Source organism: Budorcas taxicolor, chromosome 10 (genome assembly GCF_023091745.1).
Source record: "Budorcas taxicolor isolate Tak-1 chromosome 10, Takin1.1, whole genome shotgun sequence".
Taxonomy (NCBI): Eukaryota; Metazoa; Chordata; class Mammalia; order Artiodactyla; family Bovidae; genus Budorcas; species Budorcas taxicolor.
This window is the reverse complement of record NC_068919.1, coordinates 57178024-57194469: the sequence shown is the minus strand read 5'-3', so window position 1 is coordinate 57194469 and position 16446 is coordinate 57178024. Positions and strand designations below refer to the sequence as shown.

General features: G+C 35.2%; 1 protein-coding gene across 1 annotated transcript in view; it reads right to left on the bottom strand.

The window, feature by feature from the left end:
* DMXL2 (Dmx like 2) overlaps positions 1-16446 on the bottom strand; it is a 172064-nt gene that overhangs the window by 63267 nt on the left and 92351 nt on the right. Inside the window, exons 9-14 of the mRNA XM_052647404.1 lie at positions 14622-14796; positions 10463-10702; positions 9019-9290; positions 7482-8178; positions 7023-7144; positions 1192-1281 (exon numbers count right to left, since the gene is read on the bottom strand). Coding sequence (XP_052503364.1) covers positions 1192-1281; positions 7023-7144; positions 7482-8178; positions 9019-9290; positions 10463-10702; positions 14622-14796 — 1596 coding nt within the window. The remainder of the gene's footprint in view (positions 1-1191; positions 1282-7022; positions 7145-7481; positions 8179-9018; positions 9291-10462; positions 10703-14621; positions 14797-16446) is intronic.

The following is a 16446-nucleotide window of genomic DNA, read 5'->3' as shown; positions in this document are numbered from 1 at the left end:
ACTATGAAAAAATAATGACCTAACTGTATTTGTTTTTAAATATGGTCAACTCTTTCTTCATTTCCTTGTTTGAAAATTGTTGGCAACTTCCTCACCAAAATAACCTTTTTTCTTATTTGGAATGAATACACTACTCTATCCCCTTTAGTCCATAAACATGACCCTGAAGAAACAAATATCCTGAGGGCTATGATGGAATTTACAAACTCCCCATAGACAAAAGCATTCTCCTTCTTTCCTAAGTCAACTAGGGAAGAACACTGCCCACATCAAAGAACTGTGATTAGAGAGTATATGCATGCTTTGATCCTACTTCTATCTTCATTTTAATGGATCTCATAAAAAATATATAATACCCAGCCTAACAAGCCAAACACTCCAAAGGCATCTGCTGAGCTGAAGTAAGTAATAATATATGGAATTTAGAAAGATGGCAGCGATAACCCTGTATGCGAGACAGCAAAAGAGACACAGATGTATAGAATAGTCTTTTGGACTCTGTGGGAGAGGGAGAGGGTGGGATGATTTGGGAGAAAGGCACTGAAACATGTATAATATCATAAATGAAATGAATCACCAGTCCAGGTTCGATGCATGATACTGGATGCTTGGGGCTGGTGCACTGAGACGACCCAGAGGGATGGTACGGGGAGGGAGGAGGGGGGAGGGTTCAGGATGGCGAACACATGTATACCTGTGGCAGATTCATGTTGATGTATGGCAAAACAATACAGTATTGTAAAGTGATTAACCTCCAATTAAAATAAATAAATTTATATTAAAAAAACACAAACTGAGCCTCTATGCAGCTGTACTGTACATAAATCATTATAAATTTTCACTACGGAAATCAAAAGAAGTTGGCTATATTTAGTATCAAACAAAAGAATTACTCTCTGAATGAAATACAGTTGACCTCTGAACAACACGTAAGAATGATATACATCCACTTCGGTGGGAATTTTTTCAATAGTAAATATTACAGTACTACATGATCTGCAGCTAGTTGGATATACAGATGCAGAACTGAGGACGTGGAGAGCTGACTGTTAAGTTATAAGTGAATTTTCTATAGTGAGAAGGGTCAGTGCCCCTAATTCCCACGTTCAAGGTTCAACTGTGTATCATATGCCTGTAAAGCACTCTGGGATAAAGCAAGTTAATACAACCAATTCACAAACACGTTTTTACTTGGTTGGTTATTGCATCAAGTTCAATAATACAGCCAGGTCGAGCAGTTGACTGTTGGCTCACAATATTAAACACTTCTCCAATAAGTTTCTGTTAAAAAAAGAAAGAAAGAAAAGGTTCATAGTCAATAATATATCTACTGTCAGTATGACACAGCATCTTGGATATTTAAGGCTCTTCTAAATAGTCACTGATTTGCAATGGCAATTCACAAATTCAAAGAAATATTTCAACTTTTTATACTCACTCTCATTTTTAAAATTAACTAAGCAGAAAAACCTATAGTGATTACATAAGCAGTATACGATTTCAAGACATCTAGTTCTTTGAACATGTCTTCATTTAGCAACCCTAATGCTCCAACACAGACCTGGCTGAGGACATGGCCCTATGCCTATGTGGATGACTGCAGACCTACAATGCTATTTAAAAACACAATCTTGCTAGGGCTTGTACTTGCCCTCAACGATAGGGGCAAAGGATGAGAAGAAGTAGGATTCTGTGACTTGGGATGGAGATGTGTAAACAGAGGAAGCCTAACTCTGGATCCCCAAACCACAAAATCTTTCTGCTAAAAAATAAAATAAATAAATAAAACACAGCCTGCCTTCCTTCTCCTTCCAAGCAGCCTTCTCTTGCACAGAAATCTTTCAGTTACTTCACCTGAAGCAATTACTTCTCGTGGAGATGCCCATCCTCCTCAGCACTACCTCCACTCTTACCGCCTTCAGAGCACTCAGAGTAGTAAGATCCCAGCTTAGCCCAGCGTGTAAGTACAAGGTTAGCTATGGGAAAGTAGCAATATACACTGGAGTTGTAGAATCTTTCCAATTTGTATCAGCAGAATTCCAGAGGGCATGCATGGGAACAGATTCTAGGGTTATTAGACAAAGACAAAATAAGTGCTTGGGTAGGGATGAATTTATTGTTATGGGTACATTCACCCAAGATTCAGGATTTTAAATGTTAGTTCAGACACCTGGAAGTGCTGCCAAGAGTCTGCTGGGTTTGTCCATTTGAAACCTGGACTCAACTGTGACCTACAATTAGTGAGTTTAGAACACTGGAATTTCTCTAACACACCATGAATCTTTGCTCCTTACAAGTGTGGTCACTGGAGCAGCAGCTTTTTACAAATGCAGTCTCTTAGACTCCAAAGCTAACACATGTGTATTTTAACAAGCTCTCTAGATGATTCATGGGCATGCTGAAGTTTAAGAAGTACTGTTGCAGATCAATGGTTCTCAGCCTTGAACTATGGTTCAACTATGAACAATGGTTCTCAGCATACGGAACTAATAATCTCTGGTGCTTAGGTCCTACTTGTAGATACTGACTTATTGGTTCTTGGGTATAATCTGATCATCAGGCATTTTACAAGCTCTTCAGCTACATCCAACATATGGCCATGGTTGATATCCCCTTACAGGAATATCTATCTGCCAGCACTATAACTAACAAACAACTGAATGCCTTGTTCAACACTACAGGATCCCACTCAATGTCACCTTCAATTTTAAGGGGGCATCAAAAGCTCAAAAATCAAGATCAATAAATTCTTAATGCAGTATTTTTAAATAAAAATTAATACAGCAAATAATAATGAAATGTTTTAATACAGGATCCAACAGTGTCTTGATGAGCCATACTGAAGCCCAAGACAAAAGCAAAACTGCACAGACATGTTTTCATATGTTTTTTTAAGGTTAATTTTTTTCAGAACATTAAAGTGGTTGAAAAACATTAAAAAATGAAAGGTAGTATACTGAAACTCACAAAATCATTTTAAATTTATTTTTACCAAAAATAATTTAACTTCAGTTTACCAAAACTTCTTTTTGAAGGGCAACATTGTGACTGGATTTTTTTTTTAAGTTCCCAAGTCCACCTCTAAGTATGGATAAGACTGCACTAAGCAAAATTTGTGAATTGGTTCTAGAAAATCCAAACACAATGCTGACTTTATATTACAAATTACTGACCCTGCATGTCACTTAAAACTATTTGAGATGAAATTTCTATTAAGATTTAAATTATCAAAATATTTAAAAACCAAGTCAGTGGCTGGTTTTTGTAAACAAGATTATCCATATAACATTATTTTGCTCCAGTGAGCAATTCTAAACCTAAAGCATTTCAGTTAATTTTTCATATCTTCATTTTGAACATGAAATTAGTGTGCTGTAGTAGTCAGAATAATGGCCCCAAAAGGTATCTATATTCTAATTCTTAGGACTTATGAATATATGTTACTTTACATGGCAAAAAAAAAAAAAAGTACATATGTGATTAAAGATCTTGCTATGAAGAGGTTATCCTGCATTATGTCCAATATAATCTTAAAGAGAGGAAATATGGTTTGATTTGGAGAAAAAGATATGACAAGAGAAGCAGACACCAGAAAGAGAAAAGGATGTGAAAATATTATGTACTATGTTGCTATCTTCAAAAGGCAAGATGAGGAAGAAAGACAAGAAATACAGGTAGCCTGTGAAGCTGGAAAAGGTTTAAAAAAGAAAAAAAGACTCTCCTCTAGTGTCTCCAGAGAGACCATGGCTTAGCCAATATCTTGGTTTTAGAGCCTCAAAGATATAATAAACGTGTTGTTTTAAGTCACCACGTTTGTGGAATTTTGTTACATCAGCAGTAGGAAACTGATACAGATATCCACCAACAATTTTTATCTGACATGTACTTTTTCTAATAATAATTAATATCACGTCTGATAATGTATTTCCAACTTTTTTCCATTCATTTCAGATTCATTTCACAGGTCTTGTTAAAATTTTATACCCACAAAACACACTTTCTTCTTCCCAAGTTTCTCCTTCTTACTCATTTTAAGTTACCACTCTCAACTGGTAAGAAACAGATTTATAAACAGAAAATTTCAAATAGAGAAAATTAGATAAGTAGATTTTTTTTCGCACTTTGGACTGTGTTCTTTTTGTTTTTTTAATTTTGCCTGTGAGGGCTCTTTGTTGCAGAGCACGGCCTCTAGAGTGTGGGGTTTTGGTAGCTGTGGCACACCAGCTTAGTTGCCCCAGGGCACGTGGGATCTTCCTAGATCAGGGATCGAACCCATGTCCCCTGAATTGGCAGGTGGATTCTTAACCACTGGACCACCAGGCAAGTCCTGTCTCTGGGGTCTTCTGTTCAAGAATTTAGCTTATGAAAGTAGAAAGGGTCAAAAATTTTCTACAATGAATAAATATTACATTTTAACTTTAAAAAAATGAAAATGGAAGGTTTAAGAAAAAACTACATTTGTAACTACACTGGAACAGAAGACCAAGATAAATTTTAAAATTCCAAGAACGTATTCATCTGCTCTAAATGAAATTTCTATTTTCCTGGAAAAATAATGCCCAGGTTATTGATACATTTTGCCAGTGAGAAGAATGAACCATAGAGTATGTACTCTGAGAAATTATGGGGATTGACACAGCCAAAAGACAAAAAGCAGACAAATGTTATAATTTTCAAAAAGGAAAACAGCATACGTCTGTAAGCTGGAATAAACAGCCTGATGTCTATTTAGTACATTTTAGTCATCAAGACATCAGGGTACACACAATCTACTATACATTAAAACAATCTCATACAAATCTGACTTCCTTTTTTGATTACAAGAGATTTGGCAGACAGGGTGTATTTTATTTGCATGACAAGCTGACTCATGCAAATACTTGGGATAAGCTGAAGAAATATTCTAGACAATAAAAAATGGAGAAAGATTTCAAATGTATACTGCTAGGTCCTTTTTTCAGCCCAGTACATTTAACATTTCTGTAATAAAATTCAGAAATTACATCTGAATTTCATCTAATTGACTTAGATGAAAACGCAGAACAACATTCATCGAACAGGCTGATGATGTAAGTCATACAGAAGTAACGCAATTAACAGAATCTGGATTCAAAAAGATACTAAACATCCGTACCTTGAGTGAAATGTAATAGGGAAGTAAGTCTATATTTGAGTCCCAAATTCAAATGCACAAATATAAGATAGCTTGCTAGCTAAAAAAAAGACTCTGATGTTTACTTGAAAGCTCAATATGAATTAATTACATACAAAGAATGTGGCATGACTGACAAGACATAATCTACTGAGAGAGGGCATAATACTGCTACATTCTAGAGATCCTACAATTTCCAGTGTATAAACAAACCGAAAGTTGCTCAGAACAGTAACCAGGGTCAAATACAAAGCAGTTAGATAAACCTATGGGCAGAGGAGCAGCAGGTCTGGCCTGAGGGAACAAATTTGGGGATTACAAGATAGGTGTCTGAGGTGATCTCTCATGTAAGAAATGTTTAGTCACTCAGTCGTGCCCAACTCTTTTGAGATCCCATGGACTGTAGCCCACCAGGCTTCTCTGTCCATGGGATTTCCCAGGCAGGAATATTGGAGTGGGTTGCCATTTCCTTCTCCAGGGGATCTTCTTGATCAAGGGATTGACCCCACGTCTCCTGCACTAGCAGGTGGATTCTTTACCACTGAGCCACCTGAGAAGCCCAGAAGAAACATTAGACTTATTCTAAATGAAACTACAGCTAACAAGTAGATTTTAAGGATTACAAATTTAATTTCAATATAACTGTGATGGTAATTCAAAGACTGAATGTGCTGCATTTAGAGTGGAGTTTCCCTCCTCAGACGTCAGAAGACAAGCTGGCAGGAATATGGTAGAGAGAAACAAAGCATCAGACAGCTAGTTAGACTAGGGCAACTTCAAATCTTCCACCTACATAATTTTAAGATGCTACTTTTCTAGACTTTCTCTATGTCAACCTTGTGACTCCAATCCAATTATCACTGTTTTTGGAACAAGACTTAGTTAGACATGTACTTTCCTGTATCCACTTTCAGGCCATCCTCTCACTCAACAAAGACTAAGGATCTATCTTTCTAAATCTTATCCATTTATCAAAAATGAACTCGAATACTGTCCTTAATAAAAACTTCTATGGCTACCCTAATCTGATCTCTCTCGCCTCTGAATTATGAAATAGTGTTTGCCAATTGATTATATATCACCTTCAGATACCTCTCTTGACTTAAACTGTTATTTAAACTTTTAATAATTTCTCTCAACTAAATTTAAATCTCCTTAAAGGCAGACACTGTAGTCCCTATATATCTAGGGACACATGACAGGCATTCAAAACCAGTCACTGATTTTCAATATTGGGAGCATTTTTATTAGAACAGCTATTTTATAAAAAGCCATGTTTTCACAGCTAAATGGAAAATTCACCATTCAAATCTGAGTATTAACTAACATGCATGACTTCCAGCTGAAATACAGAACAAGTGGAATGAGATACAGCCACCCACTGATAACATATTCTAACCAGAGGACTTTTTAAAATAATGACTCAAGCTAAGAAAAGGTCAAATTTCCCAACCTAAACATACAGCTTGGTGAAGCTCCCTTAAAACCTTTCTTGAACAAAGAAAAATTAACAGAACCAAATGACAGAGTGAAAAATGTCAAGAAAAAAAATATAGTTTAGGAAAAAATTCATATTTATTTCTTTAAATGTAAAATTGATGTGTGCTGTATAAACTGTAATTTTTTTCTGGATTACAGGGATTCTAGTTCCTCAACCAGGGACTGAATCTGGGCCACAGCAGTGAAGGCATCACTAGGTGGTAATTTTGACTCATTTACCTTGAAACACAAATTAAGGAAAAACAAACTAGTTACAGAGAGCCCAGAACAAATGCTTACTCCCTGAATACCTACTAACAAATGAAAGTCCTAGACAAAAGAGAATGGCTTCTTAGCTTAGATATATTAATAAAGATTAGGAAATACTTACTGAAGATTCTGGATCTGACAGTTCATCCAATAATTTCCTTGCATCTACTACAGCTTGGTAGAGTCTCAGATTTTTGCCATCAGAAGCAACAAAGCAAGCACTAGCAGAATTGCAATACGTGCCTGAGAAAGTAAACACTTTGCATTATAATATATATTTTTTTAACTAACTGAAGTACAAGAAAAAAAATTCCATACTTCTCTTTTTAGGTATAACCATGGTCCAGAATCACAATGAAATGGATACAATTAATAAATATAAAATTATCAACAAAAAATTCAATAGAAAATAGGTTATGAGAGCGAATAAATTAAAAACAAACTTTTAGAAACTCTAAAGACAGATACCTACATTTCAATACTTATTAAAAGCCCCCTAATAATAATAAATATAAATTACTTTGTATATAAATAACAGTTTTAAAGATGTATTAATTTTACTATTAAAATGAACACTTACCAAGACAGTAACTGGGAATAAGAGTTGGAAGCCAAGCAACATTAGAGAAGGCTGAAGTATGTAAAGAGTTGATTCGTGCCAACTCTGACACTCCTCCAGTGTATGACAAGGGTCCTATTGGGTCCACACGCCACAGAATAAGTTCACTGTAGATGGCATTCGGGTCATGAAATGTACGCGTTGCTGCATTTCTGAGAGGTTGTTTCAAGGAACCCTTTATGTGTCTTACAGGATCTATCAATCTACTTAATTTACTGTCTGAGTCCCACTGAAAATCTGATTCAGGAGTCAACAGAGCATTATGATGAGATGATGTCAATAATAATGGTAAAACGGAATGACATGCCAGATCATTGAGGTGAAATCGATGACCACAATATCTAAATTTGTGAGATACAGTTAGAACGGTGGTAAAAGCAGACTTATCAGCAAACGTGACTGCCCACTGATTGAGAGAGCCATCTATGTGTTTAGAGACCATCATTACTGTGGGAGCTAAAATGTTCATATTTGTACTGTGTGATCCAGAGTGCGTCAGTGATCCGCGAGGACTGCATTCAGCCAGCATGTCTTGGTGTAAGGGAGTGTGGTGAGAATCTTTCACAGCATTTATACAGGCATACATCATGATATTTTTACTAAGAGAGCTTGCATCACCAGATGGAAACGCAACAGGAATCCGAGAAGAAAAAGAAACCTGAAAAACACAATTATTATGACTCAGTGTAAGTAGTTTGTCTCCTCTCAAAGTCTTCTAAAAATACTTTAATTTTCAAAATGTCACACCTCAGCTTCCTAGCAAAAAATATCATTTTCAACTTCATTATGTTCTAATCCTTTCCCTCTATTTATATAATATCATCTCTATTGATAGCCTATGAGAAGAGTGAAGAAATAGTTGCAGGTATCTTGCCTGTACATATAAATGACTACAACTACAAATCTAAACAAATATTGTTCAGAAAGGTAACAGATAAAGATAGCTAGATTTAAGGAATAAAACTGGAGAAGTGGGGGGACTCATCCTGAGTCACATTTTTAGGATAATTTCTTGAGTGTTAAGTCATTTCAGTCGTGTCCGACTCTGCACCCTATGGACAGCAGCCCTCCAGGCTCCTCTGTCCATGGGATTCTCCAGTCAAGAATACTGGAGTGGGTTGCCATCCCTTCCTCCAGGGGAATCTTCCCACCCAGTGATTGAACCGACATTTCTTATGTCCCCTGCACTGGCTACCTGGGAAGCCCCCTAGGGTAATTTCTTAAGTTTATCCAAAATACTGGTAATTCCTAGGGAAAAAACCTAATATACACATATTCAGATGTTCACTATTGCATTTCATAGTTAAATTTACTGTACTTGAATTAATCAAGTTTGTAAAATTGGCTATAATTGATCCCCTTTGGGAGCAAGTTATTCTCTTCTCAGCTGCTTATCAAAAATAAAATGGTTAAATATTTCTGAAAAACTGCTAAATCTGAACGGCATCTGTTTCACTTTTTTAAGAAATGTAAAAACTGCTTCATCAGTAAAATATACCTGGACTTGTCTAAATATTCCAGGATTATATTCATCCAAATACTTTACATGCCACACTAGGAAGGTACCGTCTACTGGGTGTATGGTAAAAAGCATGTCAGGATTCTTATTCCATTCAGCTAGCAGCATTTCGATCTTCCGATCAAGCAGGACCGTAGGCAGTGGCATTGATATAATAGGCCGTGAATAGGTTCTAGGACTTCCCTCTCTTTCCGCATCTTCATGTTCTGATGATCCTGTACCTGCTTCAGATTCTCTATCTAGGGATAATTCTAAGTCAGAAAATAAATTCATCAGTACATACTAATAATACTATAAAAATTCATTTACATACTCAGTCAGTTCAATCGCTCAGTCATGTCCGACTCTTTGCGAACCCATTAACTGTACCCGGGCTCCTCCTTTCATGGAATTTTCCAGGCAAGAGTACTGGAGTGGGTTGCCATCTCCTTCTCCAGTGCATGTTTCCAACCCAGGGATTGAACCCAGGTCTTCCACATTGCAGGCAGAGGCTTTACCCTCTGAGCCACCAAGGAAGCCTATTTACATACAAGACAATCAATAAACAACATACTATCTTTAGAGATCATGAGTCCCTTTACCAATTTATGGCCAGGGGAAAAAAAACAAGGAAGGAAATTATTTTCTGGTCTGAAAGAAAAACACCAATACAGTATACTAACACATATATATGGAATTTAGAAAGATGGTAAGAGACACAGATGTATAGAACGGACTTTTGGACTCTGAGGGAGAGGGAGAGGGTGGGATGATTTGGGAGAATGGCACTGCAACATGTATACTATTATGTAAGAAATGAATCGCCAGTCTACGTTCGATACAGGATACAGGATGCTTGGGGCAGGTGCACGGGGATGATCCAGAGAGATGATATGGGGCAGGAGGTGGGAGGGGGGTTCACGATTGGGAACTCATGTACACCCATGGTGGATTCATGTCAATGTATGGCAAAACCAATACAGTATTGTAAAGTAAAATAAAGTAAAAATAAAGATTAAAAAAAAAAAGGAATACAGTGTTTAAAAACTTGAAATAAAAATTGTATATAAATAAGAAAAAAATTATTTTCTGGTCTGAACTGAAACTGACTACATTTCTTAGTTTTAGATAAATCAAAATTTCATTCACACTATCACATTATCTTTATCATTTCTATTATTAGCAAAACCTGTCCCTCACCACACACACCCCCACCCCCACCAAAAAACATTGCTTGCAAAATAATACATTATTCAAAGCAATACATTATAAGAAAGCAAAGTCAGATAGTAGATGGTCCATGTTAGATGGTCAGAAAAGACCTGAGGAATGAATAGAAAAGTAAAAAGGAAGGAGAGGAGGAAGGAAAGATTACAAACCAAAAGTAGCTTCACAAAAAGCTGTCAGCCTGAAAAAAAGAAAAACCTGAATATAGGATACTCACCATGATCTAGTTTCATATGTAAACCCCTCTCTCTTTCCTCCTGTGAACGTTCCTCATCTTCTTTATCCCCTTCGTCACTTTCATGATCTACCTGCCTTTCAGAAAGTTTTCTTAATTGCTGCATAAATATTTCAGTAGATGATGTAAAATGAAATTCTTTGTTGTTTAACCAATGAACTACAAAGCCCCCATTTCCATCATCAATGTTAAATACAGTGCCAACCAAGACATTTGGAATATCTGTGGAATCAAAAAAGATAAAATTTCTATATCAATTCTTAACATCTTTTAAAATACTACATGTGCTTAGAAAGACTAATTCCATTACACAAAAAATGTGCTAAAAAAAAGTAAATATAACTCTAGCAGGATTTGAAATTTTAATTAAATTTAATGGTAAAGGAATTACCGGCATAGACTTACATGGAATTAATCATTTAAAAGCCAAACACAGCAAATGCACAAACTTCTATCGAATCCTGGTTTGGGGACAAGGGAACAGAAAGATGTAACAGAAAAGCAACTCTAAAAGACATTTTTGAGATGACTGAAATTTAACTATGATGATTAGAGACCATGGAATTATTTCTAATTTTCTTAGGTACAATAATGATATTGTGATTATGTGAGAGAATTTCCTTATTCTTAGGAGACACTTGCTAAATTATGTAAGGGTGATGTGCTATGATGTGTTACTTTGAAAACATTAAGAAAAAATTTCACTCACACACCCTCACGTACACACATACGTATGTGTGTATACACAGAGAGAATAAAGCAATTGGGAAAATGTTAGCAACTGTTGAATCAAAGTGAGTGAAATGAGGGTTCACTGTACTATTCTTCCAACTTTGTTGACTGTTTTAAACTTTCCTTAAAAGTTGAGGCAAATAATGCTAAGAACGAACGCAGGAAGGCAAGCAAACTTCTAAGTTTAGCAGATTTTCTCCACGTGGGGTAACTGAAATTCATGCTATAGATCAGTTCATGCAAAATAGTACAATTCAAAAACAACAAACAACAATCTCCTTAATCCCAAATCAAATTATAAAGAATCCACTCAATAGAAAGAAAAAAGACTATCCTCTGCAAAAGAAGTGAGAATCTAAAGATGAAATAAGTAATATATTCTAGAAGTGTTTTATTCATAAGTATCAATGTTAAATAAAGCTCCAAAGTGTTCTTTTTTTTTCCAATTCCTGGGTTACAAGCCTGGTTTTCTAACAGAAATTAAACAAATCAAATAAGAAATATAAATTAACAATCCTATAAAACAGTACATCCCCTACATACCTATGTACTAGGTAAAAATCCAAATCTCAACCCAAATTTTATCATGGACAAATATTCTGACTCTAAGACATCTTAAAAAATAACTGAGAGATAACTGTCTTGAGACATTTTGTTGAAGAATGATTATTCTAAATTAGTGGGATTTAAAGAGAAATAACAAATGCATGAAAAAAAAGAATCTAGATGTTAACAGGAACTATCCCATTATAATATACTCTTTTTATCAGAAGATACATTTTGAAATATTTAGGTAATGTAAAATATTTAGGGGATGAAGGAAAATGTCAGTGACTGCTTTCAAATGGCTCGGCCAAAGATAAAAGGTACATACACACACGCACATACGCACGCACACATGCGCACACACACACAGAGAGAATAAAAGCAAACATGGTGAAAGGTTAATGACTGAATTTGGGTAAAGAGCACATGGGTATTCACTATACTATGCTTTCAGCCTTACTCTAAGGTTGAGAGGTTTTCCTTTAAAAAAAAAAAAAGGCAGAGAAGTCCTGCAATATAAAATTATTTGTATTTAACAAACAATTAGGTCAACCTAAAGGTATTTTTTAACAAACAGTACCTATAAACACATGATGTTAAATATTTGTACAAAATAATTTTTAAAATAATGTGTAGATAAGTTAGGGTGAAGATGGTTAAAATTGGTTAAATGGTGAAAGTTAATAAAAATGCTAGAAGACAAGGCCTAATGGCCACAAGAACACATCTAGTACTTAGACTCAAATGATATAATAGAATGCCTAAACACAAGGAATGATCCTGTGATCCTATTTCATTTGATTAGAATAGTATATACAGGTAAAATGCAAAACTTTCTAATACAGTATCTGCATACTATCACTGTTTTTTGTTTGAACTTAAGTCTTCATCATAGTCAATAACTCAAGATAAGGTTCTTTTACAAAGGTTGAAAATCTATAAAAATCTAAAACCACCACCATTTTGAAAACAAGTGGTGTTATAAATCTTAGAATACAATTAAGATGTTAGGTCAGAAAAGATAATCTATTAAAAAAACAGTTAATCAAGTAGCACAGCAAACTTCTATTACTCAATAGAAGTACAATACAAACCACAAATACAAGGCCAATACATAATTTTTATTTTAATAGCCATATTATATAAACAGGTAAACAATTTTAATAATATATTTTATCTGACCCAATATATGTAAAATATTATCATTTCAACATGTAATCAATATTAAATAAAATTATTAATGAGATCTTTTATTATTTCATTGTTTTCTAAAGTCTTAAAAATACAGTGTGTATTTTAGAGCATATCTCAGTTTGGACTATCCACATTGCAATTGCTCAAACAGCTACATGTGGTTCATGGCCACCATACTGAACAACACACACCTATATCCACTACTATTCAATACAATGGGGGTAAGCATCTGAAGGCCAGTCCAGGTTCAATGCATGACACTGGATGTTTGAGGCTGGTGCACTGAGATGACCCAGAGGGATGGTATGGGGAGGGAGGAGGGAGGGGGGTTCAGGATGGGGAACACGTGTATACCTGTGGCAGATTCATGTTGATGTATGGCAAAACCAATACAATATTGTAAAGTAATTAACCTCCAATTAAAATAAATAAATTCATATTTTTTTTAAATAAAGGTCACTTTTTCGCAACTTGATTTGTTGAGTATCATCTTTTATAAATAAATATTTTAAAATAAAATCCTCTGTCTTCACCCTGAAGCAACAGACTGCCATTTCAATAAAACATACCTATGTTTAGTTGCTAAATCATGTCTGACTCTTTTGCAACCCCATGGACTGTAGCCTGCCATGCTCCCCTGACCATAGATTTCCCAGGCAAGAGTACTGGAATGGGTTGCCATTTCCTTCTCCAGGGGTCTTCCCAATCCAGGGATTGAACCGGCATCTCCTGCATTGGCAGGTGGACTCTAACAATGAACCACCAGGGAAGCCCTATAACCACAAGTGCGCATGCTCAGTCATGTCTGACTCTCTGTGAGTCCATGGATGTAGCCTGCCAGGCTCCTCTGTCCATGGAATTTTCCAAGCAAGAATACTGGAGTGGCTTGCCATTTTCTCCTCCAGGGGATCTTCCCGACCCAGGGATCAAACCCACATCACCTGCATCTCCTGTATTGGTGGGTAGATTCTTTACCCACTGCACCATCTGGGAAGCTCAGATAAATCCCTCCTATAACTTTGTACAAATATAGTTCTTCTAGCAATATAATATGAAACTCCTAGGCCTTATCACATGTTTTTCATGCAGAAAGAAAACAATGACTTAAACGGAAGTTTTAAATATGCTCTTACCAACAATGAACCTGCCTCAAAATACTTCTGAACTACAGGGGAAGAAAAAAGCAAAAATAAAATATAAAGGTTAGAAGAAAAACTATCTTGAATGCAGGACAAGAAAGTGTATGAGAGTATAAAACAAGATATGCTGAAATATAAAGGAGACTATACAAAAATAAAGTTATAAAGAAGAGTCGAGAAGAGAGAATAATAGTGAAAATACAGAAGGAAGGAAGGAATATCACACTAATTAACCATGCTGCCAGTTCTGTTCATCCCCAGGTTCAACTAAAGCTCTAATTTACTTAGAAACTTTGCTATATTCTAGACAAACTAAGGTGTTCAAAAATACTTATCTGAAATTATTCCCTGAGAATCACAGTCTCAATTTAAGAAATGGCATCTTATATTTCTATTCTAATTAAGAAGTATTTTAAAAGGAAACATGGAGTATTAATATAAAATTAAAAACAGGTTATAAAAGTAGTCCTACTTTTCTATTTATTTATCTTATTTCAGCAGATAGTAAGTAAAACTTTACTATCCTTTACCTGTGGCGGGGTTGATGCTTGCTGCAATGTGAAAATGACACAGCGCATTTGCGTGGTGGGAAATATGTCTTTGAACTTCATGTGTTGTTGTCTGGTCAGGCTTTAATTCAGTGTGAGTTACAAGAACAGAAGATCTCCTTTGTCCTTTTCTTAAATTTTTCAAATGGTGTATTGTCTAAAACAGAAAAATAATTACTAAATCTGGGAATAATTACTAAGTCTGGGAAGTCTAACTAATGCTGATCAAAGTACTTTTGATAATTAAGGACCTTATAATTTTCCTTTCTGTAAAACCTATCTCATAGGAAAATTTAACTACAATAGAACAACTCTGAATATATTCTCCATTGGCCTTGCAAATTTTATAGTTCAGGGCAGCAGTTGCTCAAAAACATTTATTATCTACAGAAACTGCTATAAAGATTAGGAATCCAAAGTCTAGTTTTTTGGGGATATCCCAGTACTGAGATGAAATTTACTAGTCATATGAGTGTTTTTAAAAAATTCCAAATCTTCCTACCAGAAAGAATATTCCTCCTCAAAATTCTCACTGTTCTCTAGGCAAGAATATCAAAGTGGGTTACAATTTCCTTCTCCAGGAGATCTTCCTGACCCAGGGATCAAACCCAGGTCTCCTGCATTGCAGGCAGATTCTTTACCTTCTGAGCCACCAGGGCAGACCCAAGAACTACATAGCCAGCTAAATAATCACATCTAACCTCTATTATAAAGACAAAAAGAGGGTACAAAAATACAGAATAACAACGGGAAACCTTAACTTAGGGTAGCCAGAAAAGACCTCATGAAAGTGATGACCTATGGAATTTGCTTAAATTGTGATAGATATCTATGATAAAAATTCTATACTGACATACCCCATCATCTGAACTATTCTGATATGGGGCCATGTCAACTCTTGGCACCATCTTTTCTCCACGTCATAACTCCACCTCATGGCACTTCCTTATTGTGTCACATAACCACCCCCAAAACCATGCCTAATAATATTTAATAATATACCATTCTTTTCATTTATTCCTCACATTTAGTTAAATAAAATGTAGCATCCTTTCAGTTATTTCTGTGTTAAGGTAAAATATCTGCACCGTCCTTTCAATTCCACAGCTCTTGTCCCTTTTCGTGTGAAAAACAGTATCAGCTCTATGGTGTGTCCTCTGTCTCTGGTCTCCCTGTTTATTTCTTTGATTATACCTATCAAATTATTTTCACTCGACCTTTGACATTTATCATTATTTTAAATTAGATTGGCAAGGCCAATTATTTTCTCCTAGAAACAAAAGGTATAATTTAAGTGTATATAGAATTATATATACCTTACAGTTAGGAGTTTTGTAGGAAAGGGTGTTAGAAAGCAAAATAGCTTGTAAGTCAGGTAATCAGGCTTTTTCTATTAAAAACAATTTTAACACTACTATTGAACAACATTTTATTAAAAGAGTGCAAAACTGTCAAATCACTGATTACATATTACATTTCTGCTTTTACTGTATGTGGCAGTAATTAAGTTTAACAAATACTTGAAAAGTAATATATTAGGTAACATGCGGGATGCAAAAATATCTGAAAGTCCTTAAGCCTCCAAAAGCTTATATATAGTTTAACGATAAAATGTTACAGAAGTATATATAAATTATTGTAAACATCTAGTAAATAAAATACTTTTCCCTACTAAATTGCAATCAATATCAAAACATACTATAACTCTGTTCTGACTTCTTTTAATTTATGATTTAAATGTTGAAAAAATGTATAAATATTGCCTAATTACAGACAGTATCAGAGCAGGACTACTTTATATAAAATT